This window comes from Mytilus californianus, unplaced genomic scaffold (genome assembly GCF_021869535.1).
Source record: "Mytilus californianus isolate M0D057914Y unplaced genomic scaffold, xbMytCali1.0.p SCAF_6, whole genome shotgun sequence".
Lineage (NCBI taxonomy): Eukaryota > Metazoa > Mollusca > Bivalvia > Mytilida > Mytilidae > Mytilus > Mytilus californianus.
In genome coordinates this window covers 68,225,632-68,249,856 of record NW_026262712.1, presented here as the reverse complement: position 1 = coordinate 68,249,856, position 24,225 = coordinate 68,225,632, and the positions used below count along the sequence as shown (strand labels likewise).

At 33.9% G+C, this 24,225-nt stretch overlaps 1 protein-coding gene across 2 annotated transcripts in view; it reads left to right on the top strand.

The window, feature by feature from the left end:
* Positions 1–833: 833 nt before the first annotated feature.
* LOC127706854 (uncharacterized) overlaps positions 834–24,225 on the top strand; it is a 106,664-nt gene continuing 83,272 nt past the window's right edge. Inside the window, exons 1-3 of one of the 2 annotated variants that reach the window (XM_052211575.1) lie at positions 834–968; positions 3,615–3,659; positions 14,049–14,247. In XM_052211575.1, coding sequence (XP_052067535.1) covers positions 14,074–14,247 — 174 coding nt within the window. In that variant the 5' untranslated portion in view covers positions 834–968; positions 3,615–3,659; positions 14,049–14,073. The remainder of the gene's footprint in view (positions 969–3,614; positions 3,660–14,048; positions 14,248–24,225) is intronic. The other variant, XM_052211576.1, reaches the window with a different exon arrangement.

The window sequence follows — 24,225 nt, the reverse complement described above, 5'->3', positions numbered from 1 at the left end:
TGTTATGAAAACAAAATGTTAATGTGGCTTGGTACTTAAATGGCTTCATGGTGCTAAGAAATATATCCTTTGCATGATTTAAATTTAATAAATGTTCATTTATCAAAGCTTATGAACAATTTCCTAAACTTAAGTTAAAAATGAATAGGCGTGCCATAAATATCTCGGTATTTTTAAAATGTGATTTGTTACTAACTTGCATCATGTAAACAAATTTCTAAAACACGACAGCTATCATTGTAGTAAACATTTGTTTACTAATTCCTAACACGCAGGTAACCATATTAACACCCACTTTACGTTTATATTTGCACCAATTAAACTGTCGACACAACCCGTCCCTCTACGTTTGAAGTACATGCGAATCCATCATTTTCTTTCACCTTGATTAGTATATTCGTTTCGGATTTAAGATATGTGATCATCCGTAAACTTCTGTTGACCTACATTCACAAAATTTAATGTTATAGAATTTGGTGTGCAATGTCTATCAACTTCGTAATTCTTTTGTTCGCCACTGATGATTTTGTTGTCGAAAAAACCTGCATACGGTGACATACCAACTTACAACCGGTTTATTCTTAAAGGATTTACATCAAGTAGTTAGCAGAGCTTAACTGATATCATTCATCAAGTACAGGGCCATGATTGTTATGAATATGTGTTAAAGTCCCAAGGCCTTACAGAATAAATACATGAAATAAATATGAAATGTCTCTTTAATGAATATATTTTGCTTCTTGATAACAATCATACGGTACAATGAATATTTGGCCTATACAAATAATAGCAACGCAATGCCTTCTTATTCAAGCATGGAAGTTTAAACATTGAATGCACTAAAGAATGAATATATCGATCATTTTTCTTGGTAACGATGTTAGTCATATCATAAAGTTATAACGGTTGGATAAGTAAAATACTTCCTGCTTGTAAACATTGTTGTGTAAGACACTTTTTTCTCTAAGGTAAAGTACTAGACGTAAATGATATTGTTAGATTTGTAAGAATAGTTTATAAAACATGTTAATTTCATAAAGGGTATATTAGTTTTAGTCTGAGCAAATGATAATATTCATCCGGTAGATATACTGGCAAAATGTGTTAAATTAAAAAGTTATGTATATATTGATATACTAAGAAATACAAATTGATACAAAGAAATAGCATTTTTGATAAGGTAATATAATCAAGGTCACAGCTCTTTATCTCTAGCATCTACAAAATGTTTTATGTATATCATATATATCACTGAATCGAATCTGATACGATATTTCTCCACTCGGGGAGGTTAGATTTTAAAATCTGAAATGTAAGGCCTGCCGAGCTTTTTAAATATATTTAACTGTCGAGAGTGGAGAAATATCGTATTGCCCTAGATTTAGTTCTGGACTCTCTAATGATTTTTAGACAATATCAAGACAACTTTCATAATTCGAAACAAATGTGTTCTTAAGCTTGCTACGTTGAGTTAGCATGGTCACCTTTTATATGACGACACCAAAGGAGACTTACAGAAAAATAAGACAATTTGACGTTATCAATAAAGGAGTAGGTCCGGTAAGGGCCGATTTTGGCCTCAAAATTCAGGTATATCTGATAAAAGCTTTTTGACACTTTTTAAATACTTCAGCGTCTACTTCAGTCGATTCAATCAGTTTGTGTGAAAGATTTGAACTGATTTAGTCATTAAAAACGCTCAAATTCAAGCTTAAATATGAAAAATCTATCAAATATGCCATAATATGTCACTTTTCAGATGGTTTTTGTCAAAAATGAAAGTGGACGCATCCGTGTTCATTCACAACCTTTATATATGTTATGTATTATCATCAAATACAACTTACATTTAAATATTAAGAATGAACACAAATGTGGCCACTTCCATTTCAGACGGAAACCGTCTAAAAATTAACCAAAATGCTGAAATTTCGAAGATTTCAGTAATTTAGCATGACTTAATGATGCTAGTACCCGATATATGTGCATTATATTGTCAAAAAACAGCCCATATTTATATAACAGAAATATTCTTCTTTCCAATAAATAGTTAAAAATTTACATTTTAACGATTTTGTTAAACTGCTTTATTTTGGGGCCAAAAAAGGGTCTTACTGGGCCTACTCCTTTATACCAATGAAGAACTGAGATAAAACGAACCAAACGTTGCTTATGAAAAAATACGAAAACCGGTCGGGGAAAGTATAAATCGGCTAAGAATAAAGGAAGTTGTTGTTTACACCTTTAAGGAACTGAGAAACAGAGAAACTAACTAAAAACCGCATTGTATACATTTGATCGTAACTTAGTTATATAGTACTGATTAACGTTATAAGATTTCTAGGAATAAATTGATATACAATTAGCATATGAAAACACTCACTTCATTATAAGGAAAATGACAATTTATTGATAAACTATTTCAAAGTTTCGAAATTTTTTCTAATAATATATGTTCTTATGTATGTTTTAAATTTGTTAAACCTGTTAGATCAAGGGAATTGGTTTGTGGTGTAATTCAGTTTAGTTCAATTAGTTCATCATGTTTATGGTCTAAAGTTAATCTGGTTAAGGTTGAAATAGTCAATTGTATATCTTATGTTTTGCTTTGGAACAAATGTTCATGTCTGTTAGAATGATTGGTAACAGGAACATGGCAATTCTGACATATTCAAAATACCAATATATGCTGCTTGTAAGGAAGCTCTTGAAGCAGTTGGTTTAAACGGTTGAGTTAAAATAATGTCGTATGAAATTTACTGAAGCCACCTTTATTTGGCTGATTTCTAGGAAATATCTGTGTCACGATGTTCGTCAATTTGGTAAATAATTTTGCCTTTTGAAAGTATTTGTAGTTAAAACACCTGCCTGATGTAATAAATTGTTAGTCTGGAACCACTTTCCACATTTACAACCAATGGGTCAATATCACTGCTTAAAGATGCTTTTTTCCCTATTGTATCATTAGCCAAGTCGTTTAGAGTTGTGTACTGACATGGATATCAATTAATAGTGTGTTTTCAACAAATTTATTGTTCATATTGTTTCATTAAAAAACTAACGATTGTTTTACCACCAGACAATAAATGTAAGGTTTTCACAATTTTCAAAGCTCCTCAATCTTCTTATTCTAACTGTTTTAATGCCCCCACCGTCGCGGAGGGGGAATTCAGTGTTACCCTTGTCCGTCCTGTCCGTCCTGAAAATTGGTTTCCGTTCTCTTACTTTAGTTTGCCACAACCAAATGTTATAAAACTTATAATTTGTTATACTCAATGCTTATTACCACAAAACACAGATCAAGTTCCTCAATTGAGTGGCGTCACTTTTACCGTTCATGAATTGCGCCCCTTTATAAACATTTAAATTGCTGAATTTTTCGTTTCCGTTCTCAAATTTCAGTTTTTCATCAACCAAATGTTATGAAACTTATTCAATGCTTGTTACCACATAACACAGATCAAGTTTGAAATTGGGTGGCGTCACTTTTGACGTTTCATGAGTAATACTCCTTTATAAACATAAACATTGCTGAATTTATCGTTTTCGTTCTCTAACATTAGTATGCTTCAACAAAATTTTATGAAACTTCTACACACTGCTTGTTATTACAGAACACAGATCAAGTTCGAAAAAGGGAGACGTCACTTTTACCGTTCGTGAGTTATGCTCCTTTATAAACATTTAAATTGCTGATTTTTTTGTTTCCGTTCTCTAACTTCAGTTTTCCTCAACAAAATGTTATAATACTTATACACAATGCTGATTGTTACCACATACCACAGATAAAGTTTTAAATTGGACTGGTTGCGTCACTTTTACCGTTCTTGTGTTATGCCCCTTTATAAAAAAAAAATTGCTAAATTTGTCTTTTCCGTTCTCTCACTTTAGTTTGTGTCAACCAAATGTTATGAAACTTATACACAATGCTTATACTCACAAAACTGTCTTTATTACGTGAATCCTCCATCTGTATATGGAAGTTCACTCATGCATATTTACAAGCGGGGGCATCTGTGGCCCATAGACCCTTTCATCATTTTTGGATTAATCCAGGGTCAATTGATGTCTTTTTGTAGACAAATTGCTCATCTTGTGGGTACTTAATAGTTATTGCTATATATGCCTGGTACTTTTGGTGACTATTTTAAACTGATAATGTTCTATACATTCCGCTGACCGTAGCCACACTCTGGTCCTCTTCTTTTTGATCTTAAACATCATCAAATTCAACTGGTCAACGTAATTTCATGTCAAGAATTCGATCAAAATAGTAGCAATAGTGGCACAAAAACTACTTAAATTGCCAGGGATCTGCGTTCTCACAAAGGTATTTTGGATTCATGTTGTTCAACGGCAAATTTTATGTGTAACGTATTGTGAATAATTAGGTCTTTCCACTTTTCCGTGGAAAGACCTATTGCTTTTGTTCTGATTATTATTTTTTTTCCTTCCGCCTAATTTTTGTTCTTGCGCAGTATTATTTCTTCACCAGATGTCGCTTAGATTTTTGGTATATGATATCGAACAGTTTATGCGCTTTTGGAACTGGCCCTATTTAAACAAACACTTTTCTTGTAAAAGTTATCTCCCCAAACACTGTTTTTCTACTACTCCTTTGCAACCGTAAAAGATAAAGACAAATTTATTTTACCAAACTACTCGCTTTATCTTCAGGATGTTGAGTTTGGTTTACACCGAATCGTTTCGGATACCCCATATGAGAGTTATTTCCCCTTATGCATTTGATTTAATTGATATGCATATGTAACTGGTAAACCATAAGTTATAAAGACGTAGGGTCTTTAGATTAGAGGTCCTTGGTCATAGAAAGAGATAATAAGGTCAAGGTCTAAGGTCAAGTTCATATTCTAAAATTTGAGTTTGGCTAATTTTCACTTTTTTTCCAAAACCGTATAAGATATTGAACACATTTTTTATTAAATTGTTAGTTGCGACATGTCGCAACACATACATTTTGAAAGGATACGTTGACATTTAATGGGAGTTTTCTCCCCTCTTATATCTAAAATTACGTGTATGGTGGTATTACTCATTAAACATACATAATAAAAACCTAGGGTCTTTTGATTTAAGGTCCTGGGTTAACGACCTTCAAATTGAGGTCAAAGGTAAATTTAACGTTCTAGATTTTAACCTTTGCTTTCACTTTATATGTATACATGATAAAGCCATGGGACTTTCTGCATTATAGTTGCAAGCCATTTAACCTTGGTAAAGCCAACCAGAAGTGACCAACGGTAAACCGGAAGTGGCTATTTTTTGTACTTATTCAATGTCAAAGTATATAGAACTATATATTTTTTGAATCAGTGTCAAGTTACCTATCAAATAAAACCTGAAATCACATTTTTCAAATCGGAAGTAACAAATCATCTCCCATATTTCAAACAAAAATGTATAGAAACCATATATTTTTGGAATCAGCATACAATAAGCTATTATGCGACAATGAATATGACATTTTAAACCTGATATTAAGATTTGCATATCGTTTCGTGTGGGAAAACCTTCAATTGGTTTTTAATTTTTTTTAAATATTTTTCGAAATGTTTGGCCATGTCGTCTAGTTATTCGATTGTGGTTTAGTTACTCCCTTGATATCTTCTTCACTATTGTACCCTAGACCTTCTCCGAACAAACTGTCACAGTCAAAAACCTCCTTAACATTAGCACTTGTAAATCTTTAAAGTTATTCAATTTGAAAAACGATTTTCAAATAAGTATATTAAGTACATTAACGACCTTGTTGTTCAACCATGCAATGTATTAGTAGGTCTTTTAACTTTTCCATGGGAAAACCTCACAGTTTTGATCTGATTATTTGTTTCTTCCACTTAATTATTTTCTTTCGATGTTTGGTTGTTTCGCAAGATGTGTAGCTTGGATATTTGGTATATTATATCGAACTGTTTATACACCTTTGAAACTGATACCGCTGAACCAAATACTTTTCCTTGAAAGAGTTATCTCCCCAAACACTTTTTTCTTGTTATTTCTAATACTTCGCAACCGTTAAAATACTTAACCTTGCTGTCATGTAATACCTGTATTTTTTTTCTATCCTAGTTCTTCACTGTCAACAGCATACATTTATAAACAATTTGTCATATACCGATCGTGTTGTTTTTCGTTTTCTAACTTTTGGGAAATTGAATATGAAGTTCACAGGTAATAACCTCGTCATATCGAGGAGCGTTTTGTACAGTGATTTTGTCATAGTTTGGTTAAGTTGAACATGGTTTAGTTAAGTTACTTCCCCGAACGATTGCCTCAGTTCTATTCAAAGGAGCAAATAAAAAGCAAATAAAATGTTTGGATCTGTATTGTAAGTCAAACGATCTACATTGGAAATGTTGTTTTCAAGAAATTAACGCAGAATAAGCAAACTATCGACTTTTTTATGGTTTGGTTAAGCGATTGACATGGTTTGGTTAAGTGTCTAGAAAATCGTCATGGTTTTGATCAAGTCTGTCATGGTTTAGATCAAAATAATATATATGTGTTTCAGCTCAATATTGATAGTTTGTTTTACATTTTTTTCTAGCAAACTAAACATCTGATGTTGTATTTTGAACCAGACTATAAAAGGAGATGTGGGGGTTATACGCCCATGATATAGTAACCCAAAACTAACCAAACGATATTAAGAGGACAACATAAGTCTTCAACCATCCACGAAACAAAATGTTAACGAGGGACATGGACAAAAGTTAAAAATTATTTGTTTTATAAACTAAAAGTGAAATTAAAATAACAAAATACTCACAAATTTCCGAATTTAAATATATAAAAGATCACAATTTCGAATTAGAATGAAGCCGATATAATTTCCATTTTTATCAATTATTATTACGAACGGTATGGATTTAGCTCATTGTTGAAGGCCGTACGGCGACATATTGTTGCTAACATCTATGTCATTTTGGTTTCGGGTGGATAGTTATCTCATTTGCAATCAAACCGCATGTACTTATTATATAATACTACATTGTATATGCGTTCATATATTCTTTTGTATTCCAAACAAAACAGTTTTATAAGAAAAAGTATTTCAAATAGTTGTATATTGTCTGTTTATTTTGGTCGTTACTCTTCCTTCATAAACGACAAGAATCACATAACTGAACCATGTCGAACATGAAATAAACCATGACACGACTTAACCAAGCCATGACACCGAATTTTCTGTAATCTTAAATTGAGTGCAAGAGTAGCTATTTTGGGGAATAGTTGACGGCAATTTTATATCATAACGAAATATGTGATGTAACAGACAGCAAACAAACAACTTTTCTTTATGCATTAGAAACGAATCACAACTTTTAAATTTTGACATACGCAAGCATTATTCTGTGTCAAATTATAAACTATATGATACAAATTTTGATGTACTAACATATTAGCTATAAACAAAGATACTTACAAGCTTGAATTTATGGTCAGAAGTTCCTTTAACAAACTATTTGAATGTTTATATTTTGGCATTGTTTGTCATCAAAAACACTTAACACAGTCATGTCTAACTTAACCAAACTATGACAAAATCACTGTACTAAACGCTCCTCGATATGACGAGGTTACTACCCGTGAAGTTTAAAAGGAGAATATTATAAATATTTGACTGAGACAAAAAAAGTTGAATTGGAATCGAATTTACGAACATGAAGAGTTGTCATATTTGTTTGTTTTTATAGTGATTAAGATTATAACACAATGTTGACTGATGTCCCCCTATTTTTGACATTTTTACCTATTATGTCTTGTTTTTTTGGCTCACACATAGTTGTCATTATAACATAATTTCATGCGACTGTCATACAAGTGAGAAATGTAACTAGTTATAAAACCAGGTTTAATTCATCAATTTTCTGAATAAGGAAATGCCTGTACCAAGTCAGGAACATGACAGTTGTTTTCCATGAGTTTGATGTGTTCCAGCTTTCGATTTTGGCATTTGATTAGGGACTTTCCGTTTTAAATTTTCCTTGGAGTTCGGTAATGTTTTTATGTTACCTTTTGCTCCATTATTTTTTTAATAGCCTAGCAACCATAGATAAATAAAGCACCCCCTTTTCTGGAGATAGACATACATTATAAAAACATGTATAATAGATTCATCCCTAGTTTTTTTTATTACAAAAGCGTAACTAGAGGATACAGACTTACGACTCCAAGTTGTTTTTTTTTTATATTTGTTAGATTCGTATAACCTTATTTAATAAAAAGTTGTATTGAGTGGTGCAGAATGTATGTGATATATTTAGCATTTTTGTTGTTTGGTAACTAACCCTTTGACGTATTATAGTTGTTGATGTTTTATGATTCTTCGGATGTTCGTAATTCTTTCTGGGGTTGTGTTGATATAGCAACACAAACCAGTAAAAGTCTGAAATGGCATATATCTGTACTCGACTGTACTGATTTTTACTCGACCAGTCTGAATTGGTCTGAACTTTACTTAATATTACTCGACCTAGTCTTAACCATACTCGACTGTACTGATTTGTACTTGACCCTTATCTTTGCTTTTGAAAATAGTCTGAACTATTACTCGACCAGTCTGAAACAGTCTTAACCCATTCTCGACCTGTAATCTACCAATACTTGACCAGCTTTCGACCTATTTTTTTCAGTCTGAACCTTACTCGACCAAAGGTCTGAACCTTACCCGACCAAAGGTCTGAACAATACTCGACCAGTCTGAACCATACTCGACCTATTATCTTTACATTTTATAATTTTGATTGTTACAATAACTTTCTTTTTAACTGACAAGACAACAGTCACAATAAAATAAATATATATATATTATATATATATATGAAAACAGATTTTCACATCCTTACATGATTCACGGATTAATCAAATTGAGATAGTTAAATTACCTAATTTTAAAGTCTGAGTCTTGTTAAATAAACCAGACTTTTTTAACCTGAAAACCACACATATACTGAGGGTAATAAAACCTTATTAAAATGCTTTTTGCTTGGCATGTGTTTTTTTAAACAAAATTTGAATTTCTTAAATTCCTGAATAAAAACTACATAGGTTTCATGGTTACATACAATTGTTATATAACTATCTTTTAATGAGGTAACAACAGCTAACAAAATCACTGACATTGTTAAACCTTGTATCAGAAATTAATTATATCTATTCTTAATATAATTTGGGATATACAAATATTTTAAAAAGGAATAAAAAATTAAAGAAATGAATACATTTTTTCTTCTGATTAAGGGTAAACTATAAAGTAATACATCCTGCTTGGGTCACACTAATTAAAAAGATCACGCATGGTCAGAGAGTAATACATTTTAGATAACATCCATTAAAGATTACAACATCCTGTAAAACTGAAATGCCTTTTGAATTCAATAGATAAGTAATACACGAGTTTAAGAAAAATAGGGTTTTCTTTTTACCTGTAAAACACACCTGTACTAAGGTAATTAAAACTTATTAAAGTGCTTCTTGTATGACAAAACTTATTTTGATTTAATGAAAATAAATTTCTACTGCAACATTGGAATACTTTTCCTTTTTAAAAGGTTATCAAGGATTGCTATGAAAGTCTTATTATTATTATATTAAATTCTTGGTTTTACAAAACAAAGATGTCAATGTTAACATTTATTAAGATGCTTTATATACTATTTTATTATACGTGTTGTTTTCAATTTTTTATATACATTTTGAAAAAACAATATCAATAAAATTTAAGATATTTGAATCATGGTTGAAAGTTCTAGTATATTTGATGTACATAAAGAAATGTGAACATGATATCATGTATATAAAAATTTATTTAACTAAACTTAATTTATTACATGATATTTTTTTAATCCAACCAGAAATTACTTACTTTGATCACCTTATTTTATTTTTATTTTAAATGAGATATACATTGCACATATATATGTATGTAAAACAGTTCCTAAATTGATGAAATAAAATAGATAGATACAAAAAACAAGTGTAGGTTGGTTAAGACTTGGTCGAGTATGATTCAGACTAGGTCGAGTATGGTTCAGACTAGGTCGAGTATGGTTCAGACTAGGTCGAGCATGGTTTAGGCTAGGTCGGGAATGGTTAACACTATGCCTAGTATGGTTCCGATTCGTATACAATGGTTAAGTGCTGGTCGAGTAAAGGTCTAGTACAAGTTCAGACTGTTAAGTAATATCAAGTAAATTTCAGACCAATTCAGACTTGTCGAGTAAAAATCAGTACAGTCGAGTACAGATATAGGTCATTTCAGACTTTTACTAATTTGTAGTGTAGTTTTATTCATATAAGAGGCAGATAAGTTTTTGAGTTGTAAAGTTAGGAAATTTGGATCCGACACTGTACCAAAAGAGGACAGACAGGGAAGTCCGTTGAAATGTGGCTTGAACATTTGAAAGAAACATACATTAACCTACTTTTCTCAAAAGCAGAAGTGGGTCAGTTGTTTTATTTAGCCCTAATCCAGTTGATCGCAGTATTTTGAAACAGTTGATAAAAGTATGATAAAATTAACTTGAAATTGATGATTGTGACTTTGGTTCATTCAGAGATGATATATCAAAGGAAAGTTTTGAAATAGTTTATTGATACGAATGATGCATTAATCAACATAACATAGCGGTGTTTACAGTCCTAATTGCAATTGGAAATACAGAACCTTCTCAAAGACTTGAAGAAAACCATTTTGCCTAGTTTTTTTTTCAATTTGAAGATTAGATATATCAAGATGTCCTGTCACTTTATAACCTACATTTCAGTCAGTGCTAACATTTCATATATCCCAGTGAGGATACTACTGAATCTAGAATGACTGCTTTATATCTTGACTTTTTCTTTGAAACTGACACAGATTGACGTCTTCAAACAAATATCTATGACAAACGTCACAGGATGGTTTTAGATTTCCAATATCCGTGTCCAAATTCTCAATAGTAGCATACTCTCTGCTCCATCGTATGGCGTTTGCGTATCTCAATTGATACTTAAGCTCGTGTATTTTGACACAGTGCCGAATTCATGAACAGGGATGTACTTCTGACACAAAACTGCTTAAAAAAAGGCGGCATATACCAAAAGAATATTCAAACTCAATATTCGAAGACAATCTCACAACGCCAGGGCAAAAGTCGAAGAACGACGTAAAGACAAATACAAGTATTGAAAACCCTACATGGAAAACTAAAGACTGACCAATACAAATCTAATTAAAAGCTGGGGTTATCTCATATGTCACGGAACGGTTAGCAGATTCTATTCTGCTCCACATGAGGTACCTGTGTGTTCTTCTCTTGTAAATATGAGTTCGTTTATATGTACACAGTTATTTAGCAGAACCGGCGACTGAAAAAGAAACAATTTATATTTGTTTTCGTAAATTGTTTTGTTATAAAATAGGCTGTTCTTTTTCTCAATTGAATCGTTATTTTTTTTTTCATGTTGGGGCTTATATAGCCGACTATACGGTATGCGTTGTTCTCATTGTTGAAGGCAATACATTTGCCTATAATAACTTTCATCCACCATGTCCACTTTTATTGAACTTTGGTGGACATTTGTCTGCAATCACACCACGTCTCCTTATTTTTGTACAAAGTAAAAAGTCACCACCACGTATTGAATTACATTTAAGCTTTACCGTGTCTCTACTCACTAACAACATCTTTTCGTGTTGTAAGATACTTTATTACTAAGTAGGAAACTTACCATTTGTGTCCGATTCCTATTTGTGACAATTTGACTAATTGTGATTTGCAAGTCGTGTAATGCATGCATAGCAAAAGACGCGTATGCTGATGACGCATCCGAACTCATCTTTTTAAAGTTCATGTGATTCCCTCAGTTTTTGTTTGAAAACACACGGATAACAAAGTGTAAATCAATCTATATTTTTCATATGCCTGCATACATTGTTATAAAAAAGCTACATTCAAGCAAGACAAGGGATTTGGACTCTAAAGAATAGATTCAGGTAAAATGTAACCTTTACGGGGATTCAAACTGTATTCATTAATTACATATTCAAATTTATAGGACAAACATTTTACCATAAGTACACGATATCAATGCTAACAAAAGTTCAGATATCAAATCAATTAATACATACCATGCTGTTAGGCAGATCAATCATGACAATCGAAAATTTTTGACAAACTTAAAATCATGTAAACAAAGCAAGCGTATGCTGTCGATCAGAGATGGGTTTCTTCTTGACTTTTGTTGCGGGATATTCAGAGCAGGACAATCTACTCCTTTCTGGACAGTGTTCATTTGTCGTTAGTCCTAGAATCGCCCCAGTGTTACAATTGTTTTATTTTCCCCATTATTTAATATTGATATGCCCAAAGTGTATTCTGCAATTTAGAAATGATTTGAAATGTCCTATGATGCTGGAGAAAGCTCGCTACATGTTTGCACAATCATTCGACCAGCACTCTATTCCATTGCAGAGCAAGTCAAATGTCCGAAGCTTAACGTTCATCATCGCAATATTATTAGGATTTGTGGTTTAAGAATATTTTCTTGACAGTTAACCACTATAGTGATACTTTGGACCAATTTTGATATTCATCATTAATTTTATGTAGTTTAACCTCGCATGTACGAATATAAATGTCTCAGCCAAATAGAAACTTGAAATAGCAATACAGAAGTCTTTTGAGGTCTGAATTACTTATTAAAGTAAAGTTTTTAGGTTATTCAGTACTATGTTAAATTATGCTGCTTTGAAGAAATTTTCTTTTCTTATGTCACTAAGTTTGGGATTGAACAACCGAAACTTTCACAATTTTTAAACGGATAAAACGCGTTTCTAGTCATCACAATGCCTTTTTAAAACTTTACGTCCAGTTTATAATGATTTATGTTCCTATTGATACATTTAGAAAAAGGTCCTAACATTGTTTAAACTCAAATATTAGTCTGTTCTGAAAGACCCAAATTCAACCTATATGCACCCGACCCTAAAATTTTCCGCTTTCATTGAGAAATAATATATAGTTATATTAACAAATACATATTTTTTTTCAAATTTGTCGATACAATTTTTATAGTTTCGACGTCCGTTGTTTTAATCTTTTTTTAAATACATTTTTTTTCGCTCTTCTTTTTGTAAAATCGAATACGGTTACAAGGGCAACTCATTAATTGATGGTTTTCCATTTTTTTTTTAAAAGTAATTAAGGAAGAAAAATATTCAATGTTTTTTTCTCATGAAAATAGTAAGTACCTTCGATCTTGATTTCTGAAAAAGAACTGCACCATATTTTCTTTTTACGACCACATAAATGTTTAAAGTACACATTTTCATGAGCCGTTTTTATGGTGTAGTAGTTTTGACGATAAAATTATGAAAATTCTGACTCTGGTCACCGGGCTATTAGCCATAAACGCTTTTCTTGAAGGATTCATCAAATAACTAAAGAAGTCTGGAAGACCAAGCAAACGGCGGTAAAATGGAATCGTGTATTCATTTTTTATTTGTTTCTTGTTAGATGAACTGTGACTTTTGTGCCGATCTAATGAATCTATCAGTCCTTTCTAACTGATTTTTACACTCTGCTTATATGCGTGTTAACGTTGTTACAAAATTGTCCACGATTAGGCCAGGGTTGACCCCATCGCATTCTATACCTGCCTATCCAAATTCACGTAACATAACTAATTGTCTACTTTTGATAAAGGACATTGACTTGTATAAACAATCATTGTTATGAAACCACGGGACACAGACCTTAGGAAAGATCACAAATATCGTGGCTGGAAAAAAACAACTGATTTGGGACACAGATCTTGAGACCGGACATATATTTGACTGAATATCTATATTACAAAGCATTGTGTTAGTTTCGAAATATGATTTATATATACATCATTTACCCCTTGGCACCAGACATATTAGCCATATTGGGAACATATATGAAATTTTTGTTTTGAATATTTTTCAACATTTCAATTGAAAGTTGCTGGTATTTGGAAAATTATGTTACAATAAATAAACGTATTTCGTATCTTTGCAGCTCTCTGACATTCATATTTAAGACAATGATATCTGCTGTATCGGAGCTGATTGTAGAAGACCTTGGAAGTTATAGTTTGAACCGTGTTCATGGAATCATTGAATCTAATCTTATTAAGCCTATGTCAGTGGTGGTCGAGAAAACTCCTGTACGAAGGAAGTTTTGGGCAGACAATCAGTACATAGTTTATAATTACCTTGTGAGTAAACTTAAGTCTGTTTTTATAACCAACTTCAGATATTTTATTGCACCAATAAATATTAAAAATGACCCTTGGTGCTACAACAATAATACATTTCATTAATTTAGCAAACTTCTTATAGATTCATATATTATGTGTAAGTTTCAATTTACAGAGTAATTTTGGCAAAGATGTATACGTTTTGGTAGCAGATCATAGATATATAGAAAAAGAAAAACGATTCTTTGGCTGTTTTTTGTTGCGCGTTTTATCTTCGGATCTTAAACCGAAATTAGAATTGATCGCAAAAAAATGGTTTCTAATCTTTAAGTCAACTTCATCTTAGGGGCTTTTTCGGAAATAGATTAACTGTTTACATCTATAAAGTATTAATTAGTGGTAATATTAATTGAAAGATATATTTTGTAAACGAAATTAAGCTCAAGGGATCAACTTAATATCACTTGTATAAATACATACATATAGAAATTGATTCGTTATAAACGATGATATTTTTCTAAACGTAGGACAATTGCAAGCTCCTACATTTCTTTCAGTGCGGAACCTTCAAATACTTTCAAACCTATGACGAGATCTACTAACTGTTTTGAGTACAGTACTCTTCCTGACAAATGAAATATACATATACAGTTTAAAGAGTACAATTATAGTATTAATAATAAAGACTCTTGACTTCATTCCTTTTCAATTGCAGTACTTTTAGTTCTAAAAAGTTAGGATCGATACCAAAAATATATTTTTTTTAATATTTTTTTTTTATAAAAACAGCAGCAACATAGTCCTGTCTGAGAACCTAATCCGCAGCTGCCTAAATTCCTGTCACCAAATATAACCCAAATTTTATGATTAGAGAGTGCGAGCATCTCATATATCCAAGTATTTTTCATATCTTGATCGTTTCAACAAAATTGAAACGGATAGACGACTTCAAACGAAAATTTATAACAAACGTAATGATTGTCAACTTTCTAATGAAGAACTTCCTGTTCTTATCAGTACCATTCCGTCTGCTCCATTATATGGCGTTTACATATATTAATAGATACTTTACTATTTTGTCATCATTTGAAATGCTTCCTTCTCATTTCTTTTCTTGTCTCTGGTGACAGTTCTTGGTTGGTAAAAGCCTAATTATCCTACTAGCGAGTATGTACTCTTTTTTCGCTCTCGAACGATACCCAGTTTCTTATTTTCTACGTTTTTGTTCTCTTTTCGCTTTTTATACATTGAACCTTTTAAAGGCTTTATTCTTATTTATTTTCTGGTGTTTGTTCTTAATTTGTATTAGTAAAATTACCCTTTTAGCGTGTATGTACACGTTTTTGCGCTCGACTGATACCCTGTTACTTATTCGCCACGTGTTGTTCCTTATTCATTTTTTTACGTAGAACCTTTTTAATACTTTATTATCTTTTATTTTCTTGTCTCTGGTGTCAATTTTTAGTTCGTAGTGGTAAAATTACCTTTTTGGCGTACAGTATGTACCCGTTTCCGCGCTCGACTGATACCCTGATGTATTAAGAGGTTAAATTGCCATTGAAACGCATGCGTACTCGTTTTTGCGCTTGACTGCTACCCTCTTACTCATCTGTTCCTTATTCGCTTTCTATTCGTTGCTCCTTTTAAATGGTTTTTTCTTTTTATTTTCTTGTCTTTGGTGTTTAGTTCTTGGTTCGTAGAGGTCATTTGCCATTTAAGCGCGTATGTACCCGTTTCTGCGCTCGACTGATACCTTGTTACTTGTTCGCTGCGTAATTGTTCCTTATTAGATTGTTCTACGTTGAACCTTTTTAAATGTTTTATTCTATTTTATTTTATTTGTCTCTGGCGTTAGATCTTAGTTAGTAGTGGTGAAATTACCGTATTAACTGGTATGTACCCGTTTTTACGCACGACTGATACCCTGTTACTTGTACGTTCCTTATTCGCTTTTCGCTTTTTATACATTGCATCTTTTGATGTTTTTCTTTTTTCTTTTACATGTTTTATTTTTCTTGTCTGTGGTGTTAGTTTTTTTGGTTCCCACAGATGAAATTATCCTTTATGTGCGTATGTACCCGTTTCCGCGCTCGACTGATACCCTATTACTTATTCGTTGCTCATTCGTGTTTTATACGTTGTACCTTTTCAATGATTTTTTTTCTTTTCTTTCCATGTCTCTTATGTTAGATCTTGGTGGTGGAGGTGAAATTACCCTATAAGCGCGTATGTACCCATTTCTGTTCTCGACCGATACTCTGTTACTTATTCGTTGCACATTCGATTTTTTAGGTTGAACTTATTTATTTTTTCTTTCCTTTTCTTTTTTTTTTTGTCTCCTGTGTTAGTTGTTGGTTCGGGGTGGTGAAATTATCTTGCAAGTGCGTATGCACCCGTCAATGCGTTCGACTTTACCCTATTCATGCTATTACTTATTCAGTTTTTATTTGTTCCTTATTCCATTTATATACGTTGCATCTTTTTAATTTTGTCTTTCCTTTCCTTTTCTTTTCTTCTTTCTTGTTTTTGTTCCTGGTTTGTATAGTTGAAATTATCCTAGCACGTATGTATCCGTTTCTGCGTTCGACTGATACCTTGTTACTTATTCGCTACCTCTTTGTTCCTTATTTGTATTTAATACTTTGCACCTTTTAAATAATTTCATTTTTTCCCTTTATTTAGCTCTGGTGTTTGTTCTGGGTTTATGGATTTGCAATAACCATGATAACGTATATGTACTAGTTTTTGCGCTCGACTTATACCCCTTTACTTATTTGTTCCTTATTCGTTTTTAATTACATTTGACGCCTTTTTATGATATGTTTTTAATGTACCTGTTGTGAGTTCCGGATTTCTTGGAATTGAAAGTATCCTTTAAGTGGACTAGGATAACTAAGAGATTCTCCACATGGTTCATAGTACCAGAGGTAGAGGTAAACATGGTGTTTAAAATAGCTCATCACACTTATGCGCTAGATTTGTACGAGTTTATCAGCATACGATTGGGGTATCCCGGTATGTTACTTAGACCAACTTAACTATTTCCGGCTGGTCAAACTAAGAGAATAGCCATGTGTCCCATAGTACTAGAGATAGAGGTAAACATTGCCGTTAAATAGGGCCCACAGCACTTGTGCCATTGACCCTCAGAAATTGATCAGCATACGAAGGGGGGTACCACGGTGTGTTACGTAGACCAACTTAACCATTGCCGGCTGGCTTAGCTAAGATATTCTCCACGGTGGCCATTGCACCAGAAATAGAGGTAAACTTAGCCTTTAATAAATGGCCCATTGCACTTATAGTCCAGTTCCTTACCAGTTTGTCAGCATATAATTGTGGGTATTAAATACGTCACGTAGTCCAATTTTACAATTGCTGGCTGGCCAAACCGAGCGATTATTCACGTGGTCCTGAGACCAGAGGTAGAGGTAGGAATGACCAATTGCAAAAACAACCTAGACATATACATGATATACGTGTTTGTAACATAGGGTGGGGTGTACCCAGTATGTGGCGTAATCCATCATATATTTGTGTAACCGTTGCCAGCTGGCCATACTTTAAGATTGTCCACATGAAGAATGATACAAAAGTACGTAGTAAGAAAGTGTAGATTATGAAAGTAAAAACTATAATTTGATTTTCGTTTTTTTTTAAGTTATTTTTTTTTTACCACGAAACCAAAATTGAAAAAAAATTAACAACATAATTAAAATATGGCATAAAAAGGACCTAATTAATGAAAGAATGGCATCAAAATAAAAATATAAAGTACATCTATGTTTGAGGAGGAGGTTGATAAATTTACTAGGGAATCCGTGTTGGGAGAGGAAGTCCATGAATAAAATTGTTTAGAGTTTAAATGGAAGGATCTCCTAACTGGAATGTTTTAATAACATTTTGAACGTGGAAGAGGTCAAGGGTAAGTTTGGATGACCAAGATTCTGACAACAAAAACCCGAATTGGGGAACATTGCAAGTATTGGCTTTACTGGGTAAGTATTGGTTAACAAGGATACAGACTTGAAAGGCGCATACATGAGAAGTAACGGTTTTAAATTTTATAAAGTCAAAGCAGGAATACTTTTCTTACTTAATGGTCAGAAACTAATGATCTAGGTTTGGAAAGAAAGATTTACAATTCAGGGAACATATTAAGGAGGCGTAAAACGTGTAGTGATTTGCGAATGCCCAGAAAGCTGTTTTATTTCGAATAATTTATTTTTATAAAGTAATTCTTGTAAACAAAACATGACACGAAATTACAATCGAACATCTGGAAAACGAACGGCGATCTCTAATAAACTCCTTTGAAGCCTGCTAGCTAACGAATCCCACGATCAATTGTGACGGGATATCACGTTAAACATATTGTTCTGGTTTGAGCTGTACCCTCCTTGTGAGATGGATTCGATCTTGACATCGCTGTTGCTTCTCCAATTAACTTGGCATGGGCCATCAACACTCCTGCATTCAGTTTATGTACGCACAATTTGAACGAGACATCGATGATATGTATTGTATTGAAGCCAGGAAGCTGGAATGCATTGCAACTGGCTTAAATTTCAGGGTAAGGGCCATTCCATTCAAAACGAAACGATTTTGCTGAAAAATGTCCAGGTGGATAAGACCTTCTAGTTCTGAGACGTGTCCTTCGTCTGTGAACCTCGAACAAACGAACAGTTCCTCGTTAGTGCCATTTTTGACGTTGACATGACATCCCGCCGCTTCTACACGAACAACTGAGATTACGACTGTAACCCGAACGTTTTCCCGATTTTGAACAGGGTGTCGATTTTAGCTGTCTATCCACTTCAGACTTGGCCATCTTGAGAGTCTGAGCCACGGAGGTTACCAGATCGACTTTCTGTGTATCAAGACTCCACGGAGCAACGCTTCCGACGTTGAATCATCCCTTGTGATCTGGTCTAAACATGCTTTCCGACACATCCGTAAAATGTTGCTTCGATTTCTTGAAGTCGGGCACTTATAGAACCCAACGTCTGATCTTGTGATCGTAGACTTCTAACGATTCCATCTTTTATGAATATTCGCTCTCAATTCCAGACGTTCTGACGAACTCTGATATAGAAGGGTCTACAAAACGATACATCCTATGTGGTTTAGTCTGTCGACGGGATACAACCCAACATTGGCAGGGACGTTTCTCTCACGTAGGATTCTTTCATAAGGTCGTTGCACAAGTACAGGCGATAAGTTGGGTGCTCCGTTTGCGGATGCAAGGTGAGTTATGTCAAGGCGCATTCCTATCGACCTTCTCATGGATACGATTTGGGCAAATCAATCATAAAGTCACCGGTGTGGTTATTGACATTGTTCAACAATTCCTTCTCGACACGTTCATCGAATCTGAGTGCGCTCTCTTATGATGTAAGCACACCTTGTCATGACGATTAGGTAAAGTTCTTGCCATTACTCTGTCTACCACTTTGAATCTTCGTCTGTGGCGAGTTTTGTAAACAACATCAGAACCAATACGCGTCTCAGATTCACGATACCGTCATCGAAAGCGAACGTTCCCTCAACCGAGCAACGTCTTGAGGGAGGATGCAGATGGACCTGCGCACAATGAAATGAACGACTTCGCTCACAGCCTCAATCTGTTCTCTCGTGATATATTGTACCATCAGTAGTCGGCTTGACCTAACTTGCGGAGAAAATGAATGCCTCTTTTTACGATGGAGTGATACATGGTTACACGGAGTCAGTGTTCCCGTCTCTTATAAGTCCTTCAGCGATGGTGCAGGGATTCAACTGTTGACTTTCGAAGGCCATTCTATCCACTTGACCAACGCTTTGTTTCGTTTGCTTCTTTATACTTTTTTGATTCGATACACGGTATTCTCCATAACTCTCGCCTTAAAGCTTACTGATGGTAAAAAGGCGGCCTGAACGGATTCTTCCATCGTGTCTTTTAGGACGTAGAACCGGAGACGTATCTTGATACTCGGTCGCTCACCCCGAGCTTTTCAATTGTCCATCGTTCGTCGTAATCCCTGTCGAAAGTCTGTCTCAGATGAGAGATACGAAGGGTGTCTCACTTTTTGAAAGCATATCGTTGCATGCCGGTAGTGGCTTTTCGGACGCCGTATTGCAGTTTCAATAATCCTGCTTCGTCTTTCTGCCTCAATGCTTGGGGTATTATCTGGATGGAACGATGGAGACTTTCGTTGAAACATTATGTTAAGGAGTTCAATACGTGGATCCAGCGATGCGTCTGATGAAAAGACATATTCCTGCTGATTGTTTGGTTTAATCGTCTTGATGGCTCCTTCTGAGAAAGAGTTTTTTGCTCGTTTTGTGTGAAAAAATATACCGTTTTTTCTGGTTTCAGCATATGCTGAAATTTTGTGTTTCAACAGTCTGTGCCTTTGTCGGTTCTCAGCTTGGTGGGTTTCTTTCCGGTGCGGAAAAAACGTTTCCAGGGCTGATGCCGTTTCTTGTCCACGAATGGAACGCAAAGGAAACGTATTCACAAAATAGAGAGAAGACGTCAATAGCCAGTAAGAAGTATCCATACCCATCATTTACCTTGGCGTACGATTTCAACACGACCGTATCGGCGTCCCAGTAATCTTCGCTTTTCTCAGGACGTGTTCCCCTTCTTTGCGTACGACTTTGTACAATTTATCCACACCAGTAAACGATCCCGGATGTTTCAAATCGTAATAAATCTGTTCCAAGTATTCTTGATACGTCGTTGTATTATTAGCTTATCGATTCATAAATGCATCGATCATGTCATATTTCCACTGAGGTTTTGACAAATATCGATCTTTCAAATAATCGGTCAATTGTTCGCGACTGTAGATGATTTTATTTAAAACCACGTACACGTCTAAATGTTTCTGAACAAACAGTAAGAGAATACAAGTCTTATCCATTTTTTTTTTATCCCTTTAGACATTCTGATTCTTATAGATGCAGCTCTAATTCTAATATAACGAGGAAAATGTTGAACAGATCGCATGATCTTTTGATCCCCGTGATCTGTAAACTTGTATTTAATTTTCAGTTATTAGTTTTTAGAGAATAAAGTAAATATCTGTCTATTATCGTTTTCCCAGTCAGATGACACATGAAATGCATGCCGTGAAGTCCGAACATAACGGCATGGAAAAGTTATGGTTCGAAGCGGAAGATTATATCGCCTAATTGATAGACAGCGGATGCAGTGATTGTTCGGATTCGAGTGAGACGAACTTCGTATCTCATCATTTGTAATTTTCTGACGTATTGTCGGAGACATCGTCGACCGTCTTTGATTGAAATCCGTTGCAGCTGAGTTTTTCGTTGGAAAAAAAAACCCAGCAATCTTCTTTTTTTTCCATGCTGTCAAATGAGCGCGTTAAACACTCCTCGATCGTATTGTACGTTAACTAATCCCTTGGTCAGATGTCGTAGATTAATCGTACACCCCAAAACTGCTTGTTCGACGACGTTAGTCAAGTGCATTCTAAACTATCTTCCAAGTCCCAACAGTTTACTGATCGGAGAGCTTCAACGAAAATGAAAAAAGCTCTAGGACCTGTTCTGATAATTTTTTTCCTCCGTGTGTTCATAAATAATGTCTTCGGTGTGTTCGACTGAGAAAATATCTTTCTCTAGTAAATAAAGAACAACAGGATCAATGGGTTTCTCTTCCAGCAGTCTGACAAAATTATTCGTGATTTTATGTTTATCAGGTGTGTCCATGGAAAAGTTTTTAGACTGAGTACATGATTTTGACAATCTTTGTATAAAAAGTAAATGAACGAACTCGATTAGATGACCAACTTACCTTTTTTATTAGATGGTTGGCAATCATATGTGTTTGGTAGTCAAATTTAATTGATCGACAAAAGAGAGCAAGAAATGGATAGCAGAGGCGTTTTCTAATTCTCATATTAAGGGATATAAGCTCTGATACATTTTTTTTGTTATTGATTAACTTAACGAATGTCAAAAGCCAAGATACATGAGGTAATGCATGACCTTGATTTATTAGATATATGGCGCCTGCAACTCCCTTTTGAAAAGGGGTACTCATGGCGGGGTCCAAATCACAAACAAAGTCGTTTGGACTACTTTATGATTACCTCTGATATAGAAGCATTTGTAATTTCATCAGATATAGGGATCAGTTATAGATGGGATCATTCTTCGCTACTTATTAATTTAAGATTTTCGAGCCAGTTAAGAGTTACAAAACCTAATGAGAAAGAGGTGGGTTCTTGTGAGGGACTTTCAACAAATGCAGGAATGTCTGTCTTCTTTTAAACATATGAAGAACTCCAAATCACGTAGAATAAATGGATTCACTGTTGAGTTTTATAAATTCTTGTGGAATGATTTTAAGATACCACTGGTAAGATGTTTAAATGAGGCTTTAGAATATGGAAAGTTCTCTATCACTCAAAGACAGGGACTCATTACTTGTATACCAAAGGAGGGTCTTCAAAATTTTATCTAAAGAACTGGCGACCTATCACACTGTTGTGTGTAGACGATAAGATTGCTACAGCAAGTCTAGCAAATAGACTAAAAAAGGTACTGGTAAATATAATAAGTCAAACACAAATAGTTTTCTTAAAGGTAAGTATATAGGCGAATGTACTAGATTTATTTATGATCTGATGGAAAAGATGGAGGATGACGACATTCCTGGACTTTTACTTTTAGTCGGTTTTGAAAAAGCTTTCGACACAGTCGAATGGTCTTTTATACTAGAGGCTTTGCAGTTTTATGCCTTTAATAACCATACATTTATTAGTTGAATAACTTAAGGGCATGCTACTGTGATGCCTCTAGTGCAGTGTTAAATAACGGATAATATTAGAATTGTTTTCATTGCAAAGGGGGGTTTGTCAATGGGATCCTCTATCTCCTTATCTATTTATTTTTGTGCTGGAATTACTCAATGCAGCTATTAAAATGACCCTGATGTTGCTGGTGAAACAATTAATGACTCGGAATTTTTGTTGAGTCAATATGCTGACGATTCTTCCGTAGTCCTAGATGGTGACCAAAAGTCCCTAAATCAATGTTTATATTTGTTTCATAAATTTTCAGAATGTGCTGGACTTAAATGTAATGTTGACAAAACTGAATCCATATGGATTGGGTCAAATAGGGTAGGATGGAAAAACTTTTGCCAGAAAAAAATCTTGTTTGGAACCTGTCTGGGAGGTTCAAACTATTAGGAAATGTAAATTCAGAAATAATTGCGTGCGTTTATTATAGCGATTTTGTAAATTTAGACTAAAATGCGATTTTAATTTTTTAGATATTGAGAAAAATCCTGTTTAATTCATATGAAAAATTTCAAAATGCGAGTTTGAATTATTGCGATTATAACCCAGTTGCATTATTCACAATAATAAAAACGTCGCAATAATTTCTGAATTTACAGTATATGGTTTGAGCTTGCTAAAGTGGATAAGACTCTATGTAACTTTACAGCCAAGATAAACAGTATCAAGTCATTGCTCAATACTTGGGCTTATAGAGAACTAACATATATTGGAAGGGTTGTAGTTATTAAAACTTTAGCACTTCCCATTTTGATTCAAGTTCTGATTCTCCTACCTAACCCCCCCCCCCCCCCCCCCCGAATCCCCCAGGAGGGGTTTTGAAGGAGATTCAGAATATATTTTTCAATTTTTAATGGAAAGGAAAACCTGACAAAGTGAAAAGAGCAGTGGTAATGTCCGAACACTGGGGGGGGACAACATTTTACATTTAAGTCAGGAAGGACTTTTGACATGATATTCTGGTAAATTTTTCCAAGTTGAAAAAAGTTGAAAGTTGAAAACAATACTGATATTCTGGCCCAGTCCATATGGCTGAACCCATACATCAAAATGGCTGGCAAGATGATTTTGAAGTTCAAATATATTGAAAAGTGTATATTTTGTTGTTAATGATCTGGTGTCAGATATTAATACAATATTCTCATTTAAAGAATTTAAAAAAAAGAATAATATCAATACT